The sequence below is a fragment of the Aspergillus welwitschiae genome (assembly GCF_003344945.1).
Source record: "Aspergillus welwitschiae strain CBS 139.54b unplaced genomic scaffold BDQ94scaffold_68, whole genome shotgun sequence".
Taxonomy (NCBI): domain Eukaryota; kingdom Fungi; phylum Ascomycota; class Eurotiomycetes; order Eurotiales; family Aspergillaceae; genus Aspergillus; species Aspergillus welwitschiae.
In genome coordinates, this window is record NW_020798762.1 from 42,341 (window position 1) to 59,913 (window position 17,573).

At 50.0% G+C, this 17,573-nt stretch overlaps 5 protein-coding genes across 5 annotated transcripts; 3 read left to right on the forward strand and 2 right to left on the reverse strand.

The window, feature by feature from the left end:
- Positions 1-103: 103 nt before the first annotated feature.
- On the reverse strand, positions 104-2,147 carry BDQ94DRAFT_154507 (DUF1774 domain-containing protein). Its single transcript, XM_026768312.1, has 4 exons — positions 1,904-2,147; positions 1,608-1,818; positions 1,069-1,508; positions 104-1,009 (listed from the first exon to the last, which is right to left on the reverse strand). Exons 1-4 carry the CDS (start codon positions 1,911-1,913, stop codon positions 789-791), a joined length of 882 nt encoding a protein of 293 aa, XP_026620152.1. The 5' UTR covers positions 1,914-2,147; the 3' UTR covers positions 104-788.
- A 746-nt stretch (positions 2,148-2,893) lies between these two features.
- BDQ94DRAFT_163899 (Zn-dependent exopeptidase) lies at positions 2,894-6,143 on the reverse strand (the record flags this gene model as incomplete). The annotated part of the gene is made up of 4 exons (XM_026769836.1): positions 2,894-3,974; positions 4,879-5,066; positions 5,127-5,873; positions 5,949-6,143. The coding sequence occupies 4 exons, from the start codon at positions 6,141-6,143 to the stop codon at positions 2,894-2,896; spliced, it is 2,211 nt and encodes a 736-aa protein (XP_026620153.1).
- Positions 6,144-7,910: 1,767 nt separating this feature from the next.
- On the forward strand, positions 7,911-12,531 carry BDQ94DRAFT_163900 (uncharacterized protein; the record flags this gene model as incomplete). Its single annotated transcript, XM_026769837.1, has 14 exons — positions 7,911-8,328; positions 8,445-8,955; positions 9,019-9,235; positions 10,187-10,258; positions 10,472-10,525; positions 10,729-10,803; positions 10,908-11,001; positions 11,152-11,210; positions 11,242-11,450; positions 11,495-11,607; positions 11,651-11,742; positions 11,802-11,876; positions 12,015-12,117; positions 12,275-12,531. 14 exons carry the CDS (start codon positions 7,911-7,913, stop codon positions 12,529-12,531), a joined length of 2,349 nt encoding a protein of 782 aa, XP_026620154.1.
- Positions 12,532-13,278: 747 nt separating this feature from the next.
- Positions 13,279-15,099, forward strand: BDQ94DRAFT_119909 (uncharacterized protein). Its single transcript, XM_026763744.1, has 2 exons — positions 13,279-14,717; positions 14,792-15,099. The coding sequence occupies exons 1-2, from the start codon at positions 13,639-13,641 to the stop codon at positions 14,967-14,969; spliced, it is 1,257 nt and encodes a 418-aa protein (XP_026620155.1). The 5' UTR covers positions 13,279-13,638; the 3' UTR covers positions 14,970-15,099.
- Positions 15,100-17,004: 1,905 nt separating this feature from the next.
- Positions 17,005-17,474, forward strand: BDQ94DRAFT_163903 (uncharacterized protein; the record flags this gene model as incomplete). The annotated part of the gene is made up of 2 exons (XM_026769838.1): positions 17,005-17,267; positions 17,351-17,474. The coding sequence occupies 2 exons, from the start codon at positions 17,005-17,007 to the stop codon at positions 17,472-17,474; spliced, it is 387 nt and encodes a 128-aa protein (XP_026620156.1).
- Between the last annotated feature and the right edge of the window lie 99 nt (positions 17,475-17,573).

The window sequence follows — 17,573 nt, forward strand, 5'->3', positions numbered from 1 at the left end:
GATCGTGCTAGGAGAGTTGAGGAAACCCATTTTGAATGGTCATTGGCTCTGTTCGTAATTGTGGGCGTTTGGTTCCTGGCGATGTTCCGGATATTCAGTTCTGGTCCTTACTTCGACTTTCTGGCCATTTCCTCGTGCGATTCCGTGGGCGAGATCCCGCCCGGCTCCTCAGGCACCACCACCACCAACCCGCCCCTCGCCAACTGCATTTTCTACTACCGAACCGTGGAGCTTGCTTTTATTTGAGGTCCGTGCGGATTCAAGGAGCACGGTCTTGGGACGCAATATAATCCTTTGACCACAGTCCTTGGTTAGTGCAGATTTACAGCTAGCAATATATAACCTCATATGTTGTGGAGAACTCGGTCGTAAACACCAGTCCATTCCAGTTCCGCGTGCCCGTAGACGATTAGCTGTGGCTCACCAATAGCTTGACCAAAACAGTAAATATAGAAGGCTGATAATTAGAGTAGAGACAAATTAGGTTCCCAAGCACACTAACAACATATCCATCAAGTTGACAAAATCCATCTTCGCCATATTACACCCACAACTGTATAGCCCATAAACTGACGTGTCGTTAATATATCATAATCCCCCAGTCCTGTAGCAGTCAAGGAATTGTAGTACTACCCGAGCACAACAAGACAATAAATGAACAACCCAACTTAGACCCGAAAAGAGGCTCAGACATTAAGCGCAACCGACTCACTTTTTGGGATTCATGTTCACAAAGCCACCTGCTTCCTGACAAGCGCGTAAGATGGCGATTGATTCATAGCCCTTAATTAGGCCGTTTGTGCTGGCTGGGTCGAATCGTTGAGCAACGGCTCCCTCTCGCGATCGGTTGCCGGCGCCGGCTGCCCGGCCCTGCGGAAAAAGATGTTGCGCCCAGAGTACTTCGTCAGGGAAATATAGAGGGACTCGGCGAAGAAGACAGCAAAGATGACAATGGCAAATATCCACTGTAGGGAGATGACCTTGACGCCGAACTGCTTGACGGCCAATGCTGCAGAGGTGTTAGCGCTGTGACGCTACTTTTTCAGATAATTTTGTACTGATACATACCCAGCGTCAAGAGACTCAGACTGTAACCCAGAATGTCATCCTGGGTGGACAAGATATGCGTCGATCCCAGCGCGAACAATACCCAAATGAACACATTAGCGACGATCCTCGCTGGCAGGCTGTTGCTGTTCACAGCAACTGCTCCGTTCCAGAAGAGAGTGATCAGAGTCCAGGCGTAGGGCGCTGCGACAGCGGCAAAATGCGCAAGAGGTGGTAGTGTGCGATGCCGCCAGTAGGTCGTCTTTTGATTCAGGAAGTGCGCGATCAGGATAATTTCTGAGCCCCAGAAGTGGTTACGAGTCCACAGAAGGATCCAGGCGAAAATGAACAAATTGTTCAGGATAAAATGTGACCCTACATTGGCGGCGGCGGTGGCCGTTACCGCATCATTGGAGAAAAGGTGGTAGACAAAGCCGATTTGAGACAGGAGGGTTATGATCCTAAAGTAGCAGGTCGTAAGAATAGGTTGGTAATCATAGAGCAAGGTTGGTAGCTCAATATATTAAAGATGTCATAGAAGGAAACCTGGGTGGATTTACCAATAGATACCAGCAATAACCGTGCTCAAGCTAAATGGAGTAATATGCTTGTTGGCTTGCTTCCAGATGGTATGGCCATGCTTGACATCGGGGGCATGGGAGGAGTAGTAGATGCCGACGACCACCACGAGCAGCCACGACAAGGGAACGAGGACGCGATAGGTTCCAAGTGAGAACCTGCCGTGCGACTCTCGCCTAGAGAATGGATTGTCTGGGAAACATCACAATCAGTAACTGATGAATAAACGGCGTATCGCAGGTGAGAGTGCCTTAGGAAACAAGGGGGAGGAACTCACAGGTCGACATAGCGACTGCTATGGATTAAGAGGTAGGGATGGATAGGGTGAACGGGCGAAGGAGACCTAGAATCAGGAAGAGCGAACTCTGAGCCCGACTGGGAAAGAAGGGAAGGACATCCGGTTATATTGCGTAGCACAGCAGAGGTGAAGGATTTTCAGCGACGAAGCATAAGTAGAAAAAGTACTTTAGTTGAAGGAGACTGGAGGATGTCATTGGGAGGGAGACGGCAGCTCCCCCGCATTGCCTGATCTCCTGACAGGCTCTCGCGTCTCTCACTGGCCAGCCCGCCCAGCCATCACGGGACTGCCGTGCTTCCGGATGTCGTGTTGCGTAGTATTACTCGTCTCTTAGATGTTCTTTCCTGCTTAGCTCGTTGCTTGGAGCTGGTGTACTACGGTATGTGGGGGCCTTTTCCCTGGTTCAGCACAATGAGGTGACGACTAGTATCTATGACATCATCCTTAAAGGTATCGATCTCTATCCAACATCAGAGGACGCGATAAAACGCTAACAGTGGTAAATATGCAAACAGAACGCATTATAGAGGTACTGCATGCTCCTGTCCTCCCTCCATCATCGCCATCTCGTCGTCAATGGTCGTCATATGCCGTTGATCGCCGTCCCCACGTTGTCGATCAGTGCACGGTCCTATTGGCGCATGCAGCCGAGTGTCTCTTCCGCCAGTGAGCAGACAAAATGCAGCAAGAGTACCCTTTTCGAATGCATCTGCGCGCGAATACGGCCGGGTGTCTTGTTCGTCTTGTGGTAGCCCAACAAGTACTCCTGGCCCTCACGCACGAACTGTCCTGTCAAACCACTTGGGGGGCTGCATAGTCACGGCATACTAGTCCGTAGCCTTGCTCTCTCATCAAACACTAGGTTGTGAGATAATAAAACTAGTAGCCCCGAAGAAAAAGCAAAAGCCGTAAGCGGGGACTGTCAAGGCAGCCCATCCGCCAACCCAGACCCCGGATTAACCGTTAGTCTTACATGATCTGTTTCACTGCCTCCACGAGCCGGCTGTGGATGGACGAAGGTGCAACGATCATCCCGTAGCAACCAGACAGGGTCCTGCCCAAGCTGCAGTCGACTGGATTACCCGCCAGATCACTAACAGTACATCCGAGTTCTTCGGCGATCAACATGCCACCTGAATGATCCCAAATCTTCGACCGATAGGAAGATTTATGCGGAATTTTGATCATCACATTACAACCCCCCACTGCGATGGCGATGTATCGCAGCTGCGCGGCCCAGAGGTCCGTCGAGGCCGGCCAAGGTGCACCCAAATGCGACGCAAGGCGGGCATGCATGTTCCTGTCGGATGATGTCGCTGACACGCAATCGACAAAATCGATATCTTTCGGGTCCGTAATCTGCGCCTTTGGCTCGATCTTGCGCGAGGGGAGGAGAGCTCCCGTTCCCATTCGCCGAATAAATGCGCCTTGTCCGGCAACGGCGAATACCTGGTGCCCGTAGCCATCTCGGTCGACGATGTTTTCATGAAGGCGACCCGTCTCCAGATTCATATTCGGACAGCCTAAGACGCCAACCTTCTGGTAGCCGTTTTCCACCAGTGACAAACAAACGGCGTACTGCTGACCTTGAATAAAGGTTGCGGTGCCGTCAACGGGGTCCAAAACCCAAGCACGGCTCTGCTTGCTACAGTTGCCCTGAGCACCGAGATCAATCAAATCAAGCATTTCCTCCTTACTGCTCGGAGCGTAGAGCAGCGCATCGCTTTCCTCGTCCGACAGGCGGGTAGAGGAGACCAGCTCCCATGTCCTGTCAAGGAGAGCAGGATCGGATCGAAGAGCATCTGAGCTCTCCTCTCCGACAAACTCATCGTCGGGGAACGCATGGTGAATGGCAGCGATAATCAGTGCCTGTGCAGCAAAATCAGCAATTGTCACTGGGGTGGCGTCATTCTTGTCGAAAGACCCCTTGTCCACAGCTTCCAATAGCTTTTTCGTCAAGAGCGTGGCTCTCTGAACTGTGAGACAGGCAATCTGAAGCTCCTTTGCGTAGGGGTCGGTAGATTCCATGGTAGCCGTATGTACCATACCACTCGATGAGAAATTGAGTTTTCAATTGAGTATCCAGCCAGAATACTTTAGAAAAGATATCTGAGAGGTAGTTCGCCCCAATTAGGCTGCCTTTTCGGTCGTCTTGCGATCAACGGTATCTTGGAGCTCGGAGAAGTTGTTGCAACCTCTTTCGAGACCACACACCGACTAATATCGGATCCAAGGTCTGATGGTGGGGTCTTCCTTGGAGGGGCACCGCTGGTGACGTAGGCGATAGATAGGAGCGACCGACGGAATATCGCCAATTCAGTCCAAGCAAGTTATGTAGAATATTATGTAGTATGAAGGGTGAGCTTTCTCCGTTCAGGATCTGATCTGAAGGGCAAAGGGAGTGGTAACAAGGAGAAAACAGACCGCAGGAATGACTCGAAGATTGAAGCCAGTGGAAGTGATCGCCCCGGCGGAGTGACCGTCTTTCTGTTTCAGGCTAGTGTGACTCAATCGGGTATAGTTGGATCTCCTTCGTTTATCTTATCGGGCCATTCTGCAGACTATCATCATGCCACCCATAAGAGTCACACGTGTTTTATTTGTTAGGTGCTAGTGTTTGAGTCTGTTGCCGGTACAAAATAGAATGTCAACATATAGAAAGTCCAGCCATAGGCCTATTCTTGGATCATCAAAGCCAATCTTATTAATCTGTGGTATATAGGCAAGGTCCCTTGCCAACACTTGGAGCCTCAGACATCTATTCCATTACAAAATGGAGTATTGGTTACTCTGTAATCTTGTCCAATGCCACAATAAACCGACACAGGAAACCTGACCACATATAAGCCTCACTAGTTAGCCAGAATTATCTGCTAGACACGGTAACAACGTAAAATCATGAAGGACACTAGAATTGAGCAAAAGCCAGCTCATAAGCGAAGCCAAGTGTCAACCTCGCATGCTCCAGCATATGATCGAAGCTTAGATACCGGATGCTGTCATCAGTCGTGTGGATCCTCTTGTTGCTGTTTTCCATTTCGGATTCCGTCGCCATAGCTGCGGGATAGCCATATTTGCTTGCGGACGTGTGGTCCGAGCAGGCGTAGCCACATCTGGTTTCGATGTAGCCAATACCACAATACTTTGACAGGAATCGTTAGTTATATGTCTCTCAAGAAAAGAAAAGCGGGAGTGACCTTACCTCAGTAGTGACATCTTTGAGGAATTGTGTCAGTCCCTCATCAACGTAGTCAACCATAATCCCAATGGCTTCTTGACGACCGGCGTCCAGAGCCCCCTGGGTATAGCCAGTCATATCCTGTTGAAGCATCGCCTTGATGTCTCGCTTATCTCTCTTGTATTGAGAGAAGATGGCTTGCGAACCAAGCATACCACCCTCCTCTGCCGAATACCAGTGGAATTCGATTGTGTTGGAAGCGTTGCCCCGGACAATGGCGTCTGACTGCAGCAGACCACGCAAAGCTTCGAGTATAGTCACGGTTCCACTTCCGTCATCATCGGCACCAGGTGCAGCTAGGATAGAGGGGAGGAAAAGATTGATGCTGTCCTGATGTGCACCCAGGACAACAGTTCTGTTAGTCTGGCCTGGGATCCGAGCAATAATACTGAATTGGCCCCATGAGTGAGCGAACTGCTCCACAGTGGCGCCGTACTTCGCTGCACCAGACTGTTCAATGACATCGGAAACCCTACTGTATAGCCACTTTGCGGACTCAATACCAGTGGACGACCTATAGTAGCGAGTGTGAAACGAGGTGAATTTGTTGAGGTTTTGCTCCATGTTGTCCTTGGAGAGACCCCGCAGAAGGGGAACCACCTTCTCCGCATGCTTCATCGTCGGCGGATAGTGAACATAGCTACCAGCATGCAACGTTGGGTAGAATCCAGTGTTTCGTTCCTCAGTAATATCAATGAAGTTCACGCCATCCTAATGGAACATTCGCAGAGCAATTAGTAAGATGTGCTATTGTGACAGTAATGAAATGGGGAAATGTTGCTATACCAGTTTCAAGTCCCACTTTTCTTCCTCGGTAACCCATCTCGTCTGATAAGGAGCCAACTCGATCAAGAACTTCTCCTGATGATGATGAGTTGGGGGATCTTGGGGGGTTATCAGCGGTTCTTGCTGCGGTACAACAGCAGCCAACACCCCCGTCGAAGCCGTTGCGCCGAGTGCAAGAGCTATTGAGAGCTTCATGTTGTCTACGAAAAACTACCGGCGAAGGAAGATTGGCGGAGAAGATAGGATATAATATAATAATCAATAATGATGATAGGAAGTCAAGTAGTACAGCTGATGCTGATGAACCTCTGCACTGCAAATGAGCTGTCCAAGGCTGACCCGCCCGAACACCTTTCGGCAATTGATCAGGCTCCAAGGGTCACAGAAGGCCGAGCGCTGAGCTGGGCAAAAATGAAAGGACTGATTTGCAATGTTGACTTAACCGGAGGACTATTCCGATAGGATTCGGGGTGATGCTAGACAGACACGGAGAGGTCGAATTGAATGCAGCCGAACATGCAAGAGGTGAGACCCCCCTTTGAGACCGTTGCGTCAGAGGTGCGCGCGCGGCTTAAATAAGGAACACGCGCTGGTCGCACAACTCATCACTCCTCGACCGCCAAGGATGCCTGTGAGACTCCGGTCCGACTCTCTGCTATCTCGCACTATTGATAGATGGTCTGACTTGACTTGTAGCCAGCCGTTGAATCTTGAATGGTTCCTAGACCGAAAACAAGGCAGTCTAGCCGCCCAGCGGGTCCGTTTACCAGCGTGAAAGCACTCAAGCACTATACTCCATTCCTACTCACCTATAAACACTGGGGGAGGGGGCTCAGCATGCTTTCTTAGACATTGTCAAGGCGGACTCTACTCCTATCGCATATGTCGACCCTTGTACTATGCCATACTAATGTAGGTCCCGTTGTGCGACCGTCACGAGTCCGTGTACCTGAGCCCGGATCATTGCTGGCTGCCGTGAATCGTGGGGTAGGTACCTGAGGCACCAGGATTTTCCTCTTAAGGGGATGTCCCCAACCTAACTTATTGTATGACAACCACCACAGGCAACTACTTTTCGTTTGGTAGGTTCGCAGTTAACCGGGGCTACACAATCCCGCTCGGTATTCGATTTGATCGTAAAAAGGCATCCAATCTTGCCACACGAACAACATACAGTGTTGACCGAAAAAGCTATGGATTTGATGAAGGGCGCGTGTCTGAAAGCCATTGTCTACGGCTGTATTATTGGGACATTTCGCACGCTGCTTTGAAGAGGGATCTACGGAGCAGTCCAGTCCAGTCACCCATACTAGTAGGAGACACACCACAATACCTTGCTGTAAAGTACTTACACAGGCCTGGGGTGAGGAATATCTGAAAGATAAGATGGCAATCCGAGAGTCCCATTTTCCAAGGTTCGAGGGAGTTACATCACCGCCGCGGGAGATGCGGATAGACGCACGTCGCGTGAAGCCAACGGCGCGCGAATCAGGGCGCCACTGGCAGTCACGATGACTCACAGAAGGTTCCTGGCTCAACACCCATTCAGGCAGGTAGGGCTAGGGTAAGCGTCAAGGGCACCAATGACCAGCCATTGAGGATTCTCGTGCCCCAGTGGGAGTCAACTGGTGGATCCGAGCCCGGAATTCTCAGCGCTTACCGTATTGTACCGACTGGGCTCGATCGCCGAACGCGACCGGACTGCAGGCGGTGGTTATCTCCTCTTATCTGTGAGCAGGGCTTCCCTTCGTCCACGCCCCCCCGCCTCCCCCGATTCTTGTCGTCTTCTCCAGAAGTCACTGCCTTAGTGGTCTCTTCCTGGAGTACTACAGAGTACTCGATACTCTCGCCTCAGGCTGCGACACTCTTTCTGTGTTTAACCGCCCCCCATTATCCCGGTTCCCCTGTCCCACAGGCCTACCCGTTATCGACACCCCTCTGAAACCGCGTTGCGCTCTCACCATGGCCATTCATCCGAATTTCCCATCTGAAGTGAACCCGAGAGGATCCCTCTCACCACAGCAGGCTCGCGCTATCTCCGTCTGGACTGAACAGGCAGCTGCATCCTTGGAGAGTCTGACTCTCTCCGAGTCAGTGCCGATCGCCGATTCCAATGTGGCCTTTGCCCAGTCCACTCCTACGCGCGCAGGCGTTCGCGGCACCACAGTCTCGTTATCAATTCCCTTAGATGACCCAGTCCCGACAGCGGGAAGCCCTTCCGCGCCTAAGGTCAAGGTCTTAGGCCAGCCAACCAAGGAGACTCAGGTGGCGTCGGTGACCTTTCGGCGCCGCGAGCCGATTCGCCGTGATAGTCTCAAGAGGCGCGAAGCCTTGTTGAAGGGAAAGGATGGTAGTCGTCGCAGGCAGCGTTGGGAGAATGGTATGTCTTGACATATCGGATATACGCCAGTGGCTGGGCTTCCGCGCTTTTCCTGGGCCGGACGTGCCTTATCATTGCACTCGATAGATGCTGACAGAATGTGCTTTCTTGCAAAGATCGTCTTCTGAACAATCCGTGGGCCGAGCCGCCATCCTCAAAGGATTGGGATATCCAAGCCACTCACACTCGTCACGACCCTTTGCCTTACTACCTTGCACCTCTCTGGGACAATCACTATGCGCATCTGGACCATAGGTCATCCCAGCAGATGGAGACACGGACCGAGAAGCATCGTGTTCCTAAGGAGCTGCGACAGAGACTAAAGCATGCACGTGCAGCACGCGGTATACTTCAAGATATCGAAGAGGACATCAGACAATTCATCCAGCGATGGAACGAGAAGCAAAGTTTACTGAAGCAGGAGGGTCTGGCAGATGCCCCGCAATCATCCGACAGTGAATCTGAAGATGAGATCGTGTTTGTGGGTCGAAACGGCCTGATGCACGACTCGCCTCAGAGAAGAGCAAGACTCCAAAAGATGCGTGAGGCAATGAGTGCTCATCATGAGCATGATGGGCAGAAGATGGTGTTTGAGAGCCTGGTCGACGACCGGGCAGCTGGATTCGGGTAAGTGTAGACTCACCTATTCAAATCGCCGATCCATGCTTACCATAATGTTCTCACCTTCAGTCGCTGGCTCGTCCATTCCATCGCGTCGTATTATGGCCTGCACACTTGGTCTGTCACCGTCGGGGAACCTGCCCGCCGCGAGGCTTACGTTGGCTTCTATCCGCCAGCCCCAAGCAGTCGAGCAGGACCCATATCCCCACCGGCCGGATCGAAGGCTTGCCGTCAGGAAGCGATGATACAGCCCGGCGACGAACTGCCTCAACCGCTCTGGATGCAGGTTTGAGCTGTTGGTATATGTGTCCATGAACTTGCGGCGAGTTCAAGTTGACCTTCACAACTTCGCAGTCTTATAGAGCTTCGGTGTGTTTGATTCAAAGGGTATGCTTCGGGCAGATTGTAAATTTTATCTCTTGTAATACTGGCGTGAGTGAATTTCTACCGGTACCTGTGGGGATATAGGATCATATACAAGGTAGGATAGACCAAGACCTACAATTGATTTGGGCACATAGGGAAGGTGCGACCCGCATGGACTTGTAGAGTATCTTCATGACGCGATCATCTTCGGATTATTCTTCCCATTTGATTATCAAAATACTGTAGATGGAAGACGATCTCTTCTCTATGATCAATCTCTTCTTTGCCTGCACCTGGCTCTAGAGCCGTAGTTCCCCCAACTCATCAAATCTGTCTAGAATCGGACCCTGACAGAAGCTGGATATTGATTGGCACGTCCTTTACAAGAAATTTCTAGAGATTTTGGATATACTGGGATAAAATCCCCACGTACCAGTAGTATATGCTTGATGCATAGTTCATATATCATATATATATATATGTAAGTGGACCTATTGAGCTGCATGAATCTATTGTGGTCTTAATAACGAAGTACGAAGAAACTGAACTGACAGTTGCGAAGGTGAATATCAATCCAATGGCAGTGTGGTGAACTAGCTGAAACAGTTCCCTTTGTTTCAACTTACTGACCATATCATATCCTGACGTATGGCAATCTGGCATAATTACTCAGTATTATTCAGGCCGTAGCGAGCAATTGGTACACTTAGTAGCTCAGTTGCTAGCTGCTAATGAGGATACAAGTGCACTCAAACGGGTGTGTTGATCATAATGAAGGTGGATTTTGGTAGTATATCTGGTAGGATGTAGATGGTTGGGAGTAAACTGAGGAGGTTGTTCCAGATATGGTAGGATGATATGATGACACCAGTTAGCATTGGGCATTACTAACTTATGTAACCTCCTATCCCCCTTCCAAGCTCACCTACTTACTATGTGGTATGTACCATAGTGCTAGGTAGTGGGCAGAAACCAAAGTATCTAAAGTTTGATATCATACATACTCATACATACATGTTTACATATCCCATCTGTTTTGTGGAGGAATGAGTGCATCTGCAGTTAGAATATTCATGTCAACAGTACATGGGGAAAATTGACGATCATCAGTAACAATTGCTGAGTAGAAAGCACTCAGTAGATCCTCATCAGGCAGGCATGTTATGTTGGTGATGTTAATGATGTCTCTGGGTGTGACTGTGACGTAGTGGTATGTATCAGCCAAGTCAGTAGCCCCTCCTCCTCCATTCCCCTCCCTTCGAGATAGCTGGCCTGATTCATGAATTGATGAAACTGACCAAGACAGAAAGCCAATTGTCAGTGTCAGTGCCAGTGGAATTGTTGGAATTTTGGAATCTTGTACCACCGTCAGCCGTCAGCTTGCTTACATTTGATCTACGATACCGGTTTTAGGTCGGTCCGATAGTTCCGGGTCTAGATGGTCTAAATGACGCTACTATGCACCAGGCTGTCACTGAGAGAAGAATAGTATGTCAAGGTTGCTGTTGACAGCGTGGATATTGTGTAGGGGGGAATTCATGGAAGAGATTGAAGTACAACAATGAGTGTGACGTACAACGATAGACAAACAGTGTCTCGTACTTCTGATGTTGGTTCTGCAACAGCAGATCACTCCAAACCTCGGGTGCATGTATGGTGCAAGGGACTGGGTATCATCTCCGACTAGTAATGTGTATTGCATATTTACCTGGTTGGGAAGTGTCCGATGGTTGCTTAAATTAGTAGTAGACTGCACTGATGCCTTGGGGTCGCTATCTCCCGTCCGCACAATGGATTGATTGGCGAGAAAAGGGAGAAAGATGATCACAATTTCAGGTGTCCATTTAAGCGACTGTGGAATGTCGAACCATCTCCGATTTTTCCTATGGAGAAGGGTGAGAGAAGAAACTCCATCAGAATCCATAGACAAGCGAAGGCAAGGGCACTGACCGCGCCCCACTTGGGAGGCCCCATCGTTGTGGGGGTCGTCAAGGAGAGAAACCGGAAATAGGGTTCGTGTTTGAGTTTTTGGGTGGGAAAAAGACAACACAGAACCCCCCCGAGCCCGGAATCCATCTCCCCACGTCTTCGCCTCCAAAAGCCGCCTCTTCTCACATGGAAATCCCCGGTGATCTGTATATCTGAGGTGTCGCACCACTTTTACACTCAACTTGGCTAGAGATGTGGCGAGACTGATCGGATTGCCTGAAGGGGGAGACACAAGAGAGAGGCAGAGCATGGGCGATTATTCATTCGGTCCGATCCGAAGAGGCGACCCCAGTCGATTCCATGGTACTGTTTCCCACCGTTGGGTCACTAAGTACTGTATAGTCAGGCATCGATCTGATAGATGTTGTGGACTTGACCATTGGTATTTTCCAGGCTTTTTACCTTTGTTTTTCTTTTCTCCTTGTCTCCGGTGACAAAGTACTATTCTCCCACTGCAAGAAAAAGAAAAGCTAAGCAGATGAATTGTTTGTTGATAGGTTGTCGGCCATTCTCCATTCAGCGTTCGGTCAGCAATGAATATTTCCCAATCCACACCGCGTGCGAAGTACCAAGTAAGTCGCAAATTTCCTGCAGGGACAACGCCCAGTCTGCGCCGGATCGTGTCTTCCGTCGACCTTCTTTGACGCGATTACAACTATACGATGGAATTCGCATACAAACAGGCTTTGACTGTCTTGGGCTGTATACAGCACCAGTCGGGAAATGTCCACATCTGGGAGTCTCGGAGAATATCCTGGACGCACTGGAGAAAAAGGAAAAAGACCTACCGAGAAATGCCCTTGCAAGGGAAAGGTAACTCAAGATAAGCAGTCTAAACCTTGTCTGGGCGATTCTAGAACCTCGTGGTCGTAGCGGTCGGAATAAGGCACGAGTCATCCCAATTAGGCTGATGAAGTAGCAGCCATAGTCTGTTTGAGAAATAATTATGATGATACCTGGGGCTCTGTAGATGCGCATGGATTGTCTTCGCAGTTGAAGTCTCTTGGTAGTAGCACTACCGTCAGCCAAGGTCCCAAGGGCAAGGCTGTAGGCAGAATCCTTGCTGATCATTCAGCCAGACTTACCTGGAAGAATTGTGTATCGCTTGGATCTGCTGATTCCGGGGGACAACGAGGATATTGCCAGCATCACCAGCACAGCATCATCCGCACTATTAGCGTGGGCGAGGAAGAAGTAAAGCAATCTGAAACTTTCTCCCGTAGATAAAGTTTAATGCTTCTTAATTTTTTTTTTTTTTTTTTTTTTTATTCACTCTCTTTTTCTTTCCTTTTCTGTTCGAAGGAACAAATTCCGATGACCAAAAAAGGAAGAAAAGAAGCACCAGGTCAACCAACAGGAATGTGCGAGAAGAGAGCAGTGAGAGATGGCCAAGTCAGTCAGTCCGTCAGTTGTTGGCTGGTTGGTTCTCCGCTGGCCGACGTGGCTGCCCTCGCCAGGCGTTCCTTTTCCCATCCTTCATTCCGTGCTTTTTGCCCTTTGGTTCTCTTCCGTTGCGACGGACTTTCTTGCGCCACGCGCATTTCCCTCCCACTTACTATACTTGTATGGAGGTGGGAGGATGCCGTGTGTCATCTCGGTCGCTTCATACCCTGAAACCCTCCCCTTGTGCTGCAAAGCCTGGCGTCATCTGCTATGATCCACGGCCCCCTTCCACATTCCCTCCATTCATTCGCTTCTCACCCCTCGGATTGTTCCAGGGCTGAGTTCACAGCCTGATCTTGACCTCGGATTCCTGCCTGCTCTTTGTCCCGATTCACGATTACGGTTCCTATTATTATTCTACACCCGTGTTTATTCTCACGCCAACTCCCTCCCCTCCAATCCCTCTCCCTCTCCCTCTATCCGCTCGATCTCGCCTGTCCCTTTCGCCGAAACACCCCCCTCCTCTTCATCTGACCAAATTATCCTGCTCTTGGATTGAAATTTGCCTCATTGTGCACTGCTCTTCCCGAATCTCCTCACCTACGGACTCTGAGACTGCTGGGGCTTTTGTGCGGGAAAGTTGCTTGGACCACGAGATCAGGCTATGATTGAAATACATATTTATCCCTACCTCATCCTGTTTGCTTAACTCGCTACCACCACTCTTTTCACCTTCCCACCCCCTACTATATGCAACTTATCCCTTAAGCTTGCCTGGATTAGGAATTAAGTGCTACTGTCGGATCGGCTCGGGTATTGAAACAGTCTCTTGTCACTCTTCGACAAGCCAGAACGATACCCAAAACTATACGCCACCATCCTTGCACGTCCGCTTGGTTATTATCGCTTCACAACCTATCCGACGGCGCCCCCTATCACATTAGCGCCGTCATGGGATCCCACGGTGCATCGTCTTACCGGAATGGTTCGAGGACCGGTGGCAGTTCCAGTTCCACTAACAGTGATGTCTCGGAACGCTCGAAAAGCACGGCCCCTACGATCTACAGCGATCGACCCACTCCCCTTCACCGAGGAGGCATAGACATGGACATTTACGATGAAGAAGATCCTAAAGCCTCAGTGTCGACCTACGCCTCTACGGTCCCGTCGGAAGATGATCCCCCAGAGACCCCGCGCTACGAAGTAATCGACCGTCAGCTGGACGTTTTCTCAACAGATGTTGTCCCTTCCGACCCGTCGACTTTTGGGCAGCTATTCCCGTCCTCTCGACGACTCCTGATTCGACACGACGATGCAACACTCGATGGAAACATGAACCTCCGCGTCGACACGATGGTGCCGCAAAGAGGTGGATATCAGCAAGATGTAACTTTGTTCCATCTTCGCATGTATGACCTGTTTACGCGAAAGTGCTCCTTCCGACGCTACTGTCGAGACTCTGGGCGGGAAGTGTGCCACTCCGAACGACGGCCTGTCGCGTCGAGTTCGGACAGGCATCCGGTGTTTCGACGGTCTTGGGGTAGTGTGTTGGCTAGCTTGCGGCCGGGTTCAAGTGGCCACGGATCACTGCCTAGCCACGAACATAAGCGCCAGGACTCCGGCTATAGGTCGGCGGAAGATGATGATGAATCTTTTGAGGACAAGCCCTCCGACCACAGAGGTGGTTGGGATCGCCATTTTGTGCTCACCGATAGCACTTTATTGGAATTTTCCAACTATGCTCACGTAGAGCTGAGGCGCCGGGGTGCAGGTCTCTCCAAGCGATATGAGTTTGAGTACTGGTCGACACGGTACCAATGGAGACGCGAGTGTCGGAAAGAGGGAGACTTGCGCGAAGTCTCCTATCACTTGGTTAACACGCGCACATCCAAGACCGTCGCTCATATTGTCCCAGAGATCCTGACACCGATGGAAGCAGCTGAGGAGGAGAAAAAGGGCGGATGGGTTCCACCATCATCCATGTGGATCAGCGACCCGTCAGTGTATGAGAAGATGCCCGACGTCGCCGAGTAAGTAACTCCCCTCTCTTTAGTGTCGGGTCGATGGTCTTCCTTTTTAGAGTTTGGGGCTGACTAGTGTACAGTGTGTTTGTTGCCACAGGCCTAGTATCCCTAGTTGATGATTGCATCCGACGCCGATGGCACACGAAGAGACACACCCAATTCATCCAGCCGATGCGATCAACCCTTTCGAAGAGTATTGAGCTCATGGGTCCCCGGCGATTTCTCGATGAGGTGTTCCACCGACGAGGGTCCGCATGAAGAATGATAGGCTATCGATGGAGGAAGAACGGATGGTCAAAGGCGACACGGCGGCAACACGTCATGCCATCGTGTTGTGAGGGGAAAGACCGGTTTGCAAACCGGCGCACTTTCATTGACAGGGGTTCGCTAGCCGACCACTTGGCTCTAACGACGATAACGACCGCAAATGATGATGGGATTTTCTATTACTTTGTTTTTCTTTCTTTTTTTAATTGGGATTTGGCAGGGGGGGTTTCGCATTGAATTTTGGTTGGTCCATGTGCTCTAAATTTTTCTTGTTTACTTCTTCCTGGTATTTGCGCAGTTGGAAGAGGAGTGGGGGTGGTACATTTGGGCGGTTGCCGGAAGGACAGACCGGCATGATTGGCGATGATGTGTTACAGGAACCCGAGGGTCGTGCAGGTTCGGATGAGGGGGGTGGATGGTGGTGTTGGTGGTGGTGGTGATGATTGCTGGATGTAGTTTAGTAGTTTACTTACTACTTAGCAGTACTAAGTAGTACTAGGCAAGCAAGTGGGTGGTGTGAACCTGAGTTGGCTGCCTGTTTCAGCCTCACCTTTCCTTCTCTCTGCTGGCATCTTCCTGGTACTATTTTGAATTATGATCAGCATTGAACTTGGGGATGACGCTTGCGCATGTCAGTTTAGAATGCTGCATATCTCATGAACCTAATGCCCAGCCAGCCACCTTGGACCTTTTTTAGCCAGCTACTAGCTAGCTGTCGACTCTTGCTGTCCCGGCCGGGGAACAGGACCCGCGATTATAGTTCGTTCCTTGTCTGCCTGACTTGTTCAACCCCTGGTCTGGACCAGATCAGATGGCAAGCGAAGAGGACAGCATGCATGATCTGGCTAGGCTTGGAATGGGAAGATAAAAAAAAAAAAAAAAAAAAAAAAAAAAAAAAAAAAAAAAAAAAAAAAAAAAAAAAAAAAAAAAAAAAAAAAAAAAAAAAAAAAAAGAAAAAAAAAAAAAAAACCAGAAGATACTGCTGTGCTGATGAATGTACACCACAAGAGGGAATCGATGGTGGAATGAATGGCAGCCAGGTACACACCAACCCTCTGTAGGGATACTATTCCAAGATGTTACCGGAGAGTGACATGATTACTGGAACCTTGATAACTTCTTCTATTTTCGGTCTAATGTCTCAACCACCTGTTAAAACAATCGTTCTATTATCCTACTCAACTCCATCTCCGGATGAAACTCCTCTCCAAGACACGATGCGGGGCAGATCGAGGCTCGTCGCCAAAAAAGAAACGCAACGGCGCGTCGAATCAACGGGCTGGTCGCCGCCTCGAAAAGCGGTTCGTGGAAACGTTCCAGCCTTCCCCGTTGTTTGGCGCGCTGGTTATCAATCTTGCTTGCTTATGCAGGTTCTTCATCACTTTCCACGATTTCCTTGCTGCTTCCAATAAACTAACAGAGAAATAATTATTAACACAACCCCCCCGGTCTCTTTTTCCCCCCTTCCCTTTCCCCTCTAAGGTGGTTCGCAAGTAGTTGCATATTGCAAGCGAAGAGAGATTGAATCGAAATGATGCACGTATGAATGCCCAACACAATGCCAGAGGAAAGCAACGAATCATGGCATCTCTACTACCGGAAATGGCCTGGGTCAAGCATACCCAGCTCGCTCTTCGCTGGCAATTTGTGTCTCCCTCAGAGTGATTCTGGTGCACAAGCTGGCCTTCCAACACTGTTTTCTGTTTTCAGACCCCTGCTGAAGGTTTCGTTTTTTACCCCTTCCGGATTATAGTGATGCCATCGAGCAAGCTCTGGCCACCCTGGACTCTGCAGCCCCCTTCCCGATAACAAGTACCCATGCAGAGCGGCCCGGTCAATGACCGTTTTGTTCTAGGGCTGAGGGTACCATTTGATGGGTCTAAAATTGACAATGGCTCGAATTTTTATGATTCGAGTCTTTTGATGAGCTGGCACGGTGGTCTTTGGGCCCGCTTTCAATATTCTGAGTGGCCCAACTGGTCAACATAAAATCATACTCTGGTTTCGATTCGTCGCCATTCGGTCTATGGGTCCCTCCTCCGCTTTTGGGCAACTACTACTAGGCCTTCCCAGGTTCCCCGTCAACCGTCCCATGTCTTCCAGAAAGAGACGGACCTCCTTCCTGAAGAGCGTCTATGAGGCGAGTGGCTTGTTCCTACCCGATGTATACATCGTTTGCGGGACAGGAGAAGCAGAACTCGAGCCACGAAGACCGGGAGTCCAGGCGTCCTTTCTGAGTTGTCAAACAACAATGACTACGAACTGGCAGATTTTCTGCTTTTACCCCCTGTATCACAGCTTCATTTCTTTGTCTTGGATTATCCCCCATCCCCCCCCTGTCTGTCAGTAGATCTGGCCTGTGTGGAGACTAGCGGTCCTATTCCCTGTCTCCTGGCGTTTCTTCAAGGGCACACATTCAATCGGCGTGCGCCGGCCCGTTCCAGCTTGCAGCCTCAAAATGATCCGCATGTACTCCATGCAACTGGCGTTCCCTGAGTGGAGGGGGATAAGGAGGGGGAGAAATTGCTGACACTGTGCCATGTCCACATCGGCATGCATAAGCCCGTCCGTTAGGTTTGATGATTAGGTTCCGTG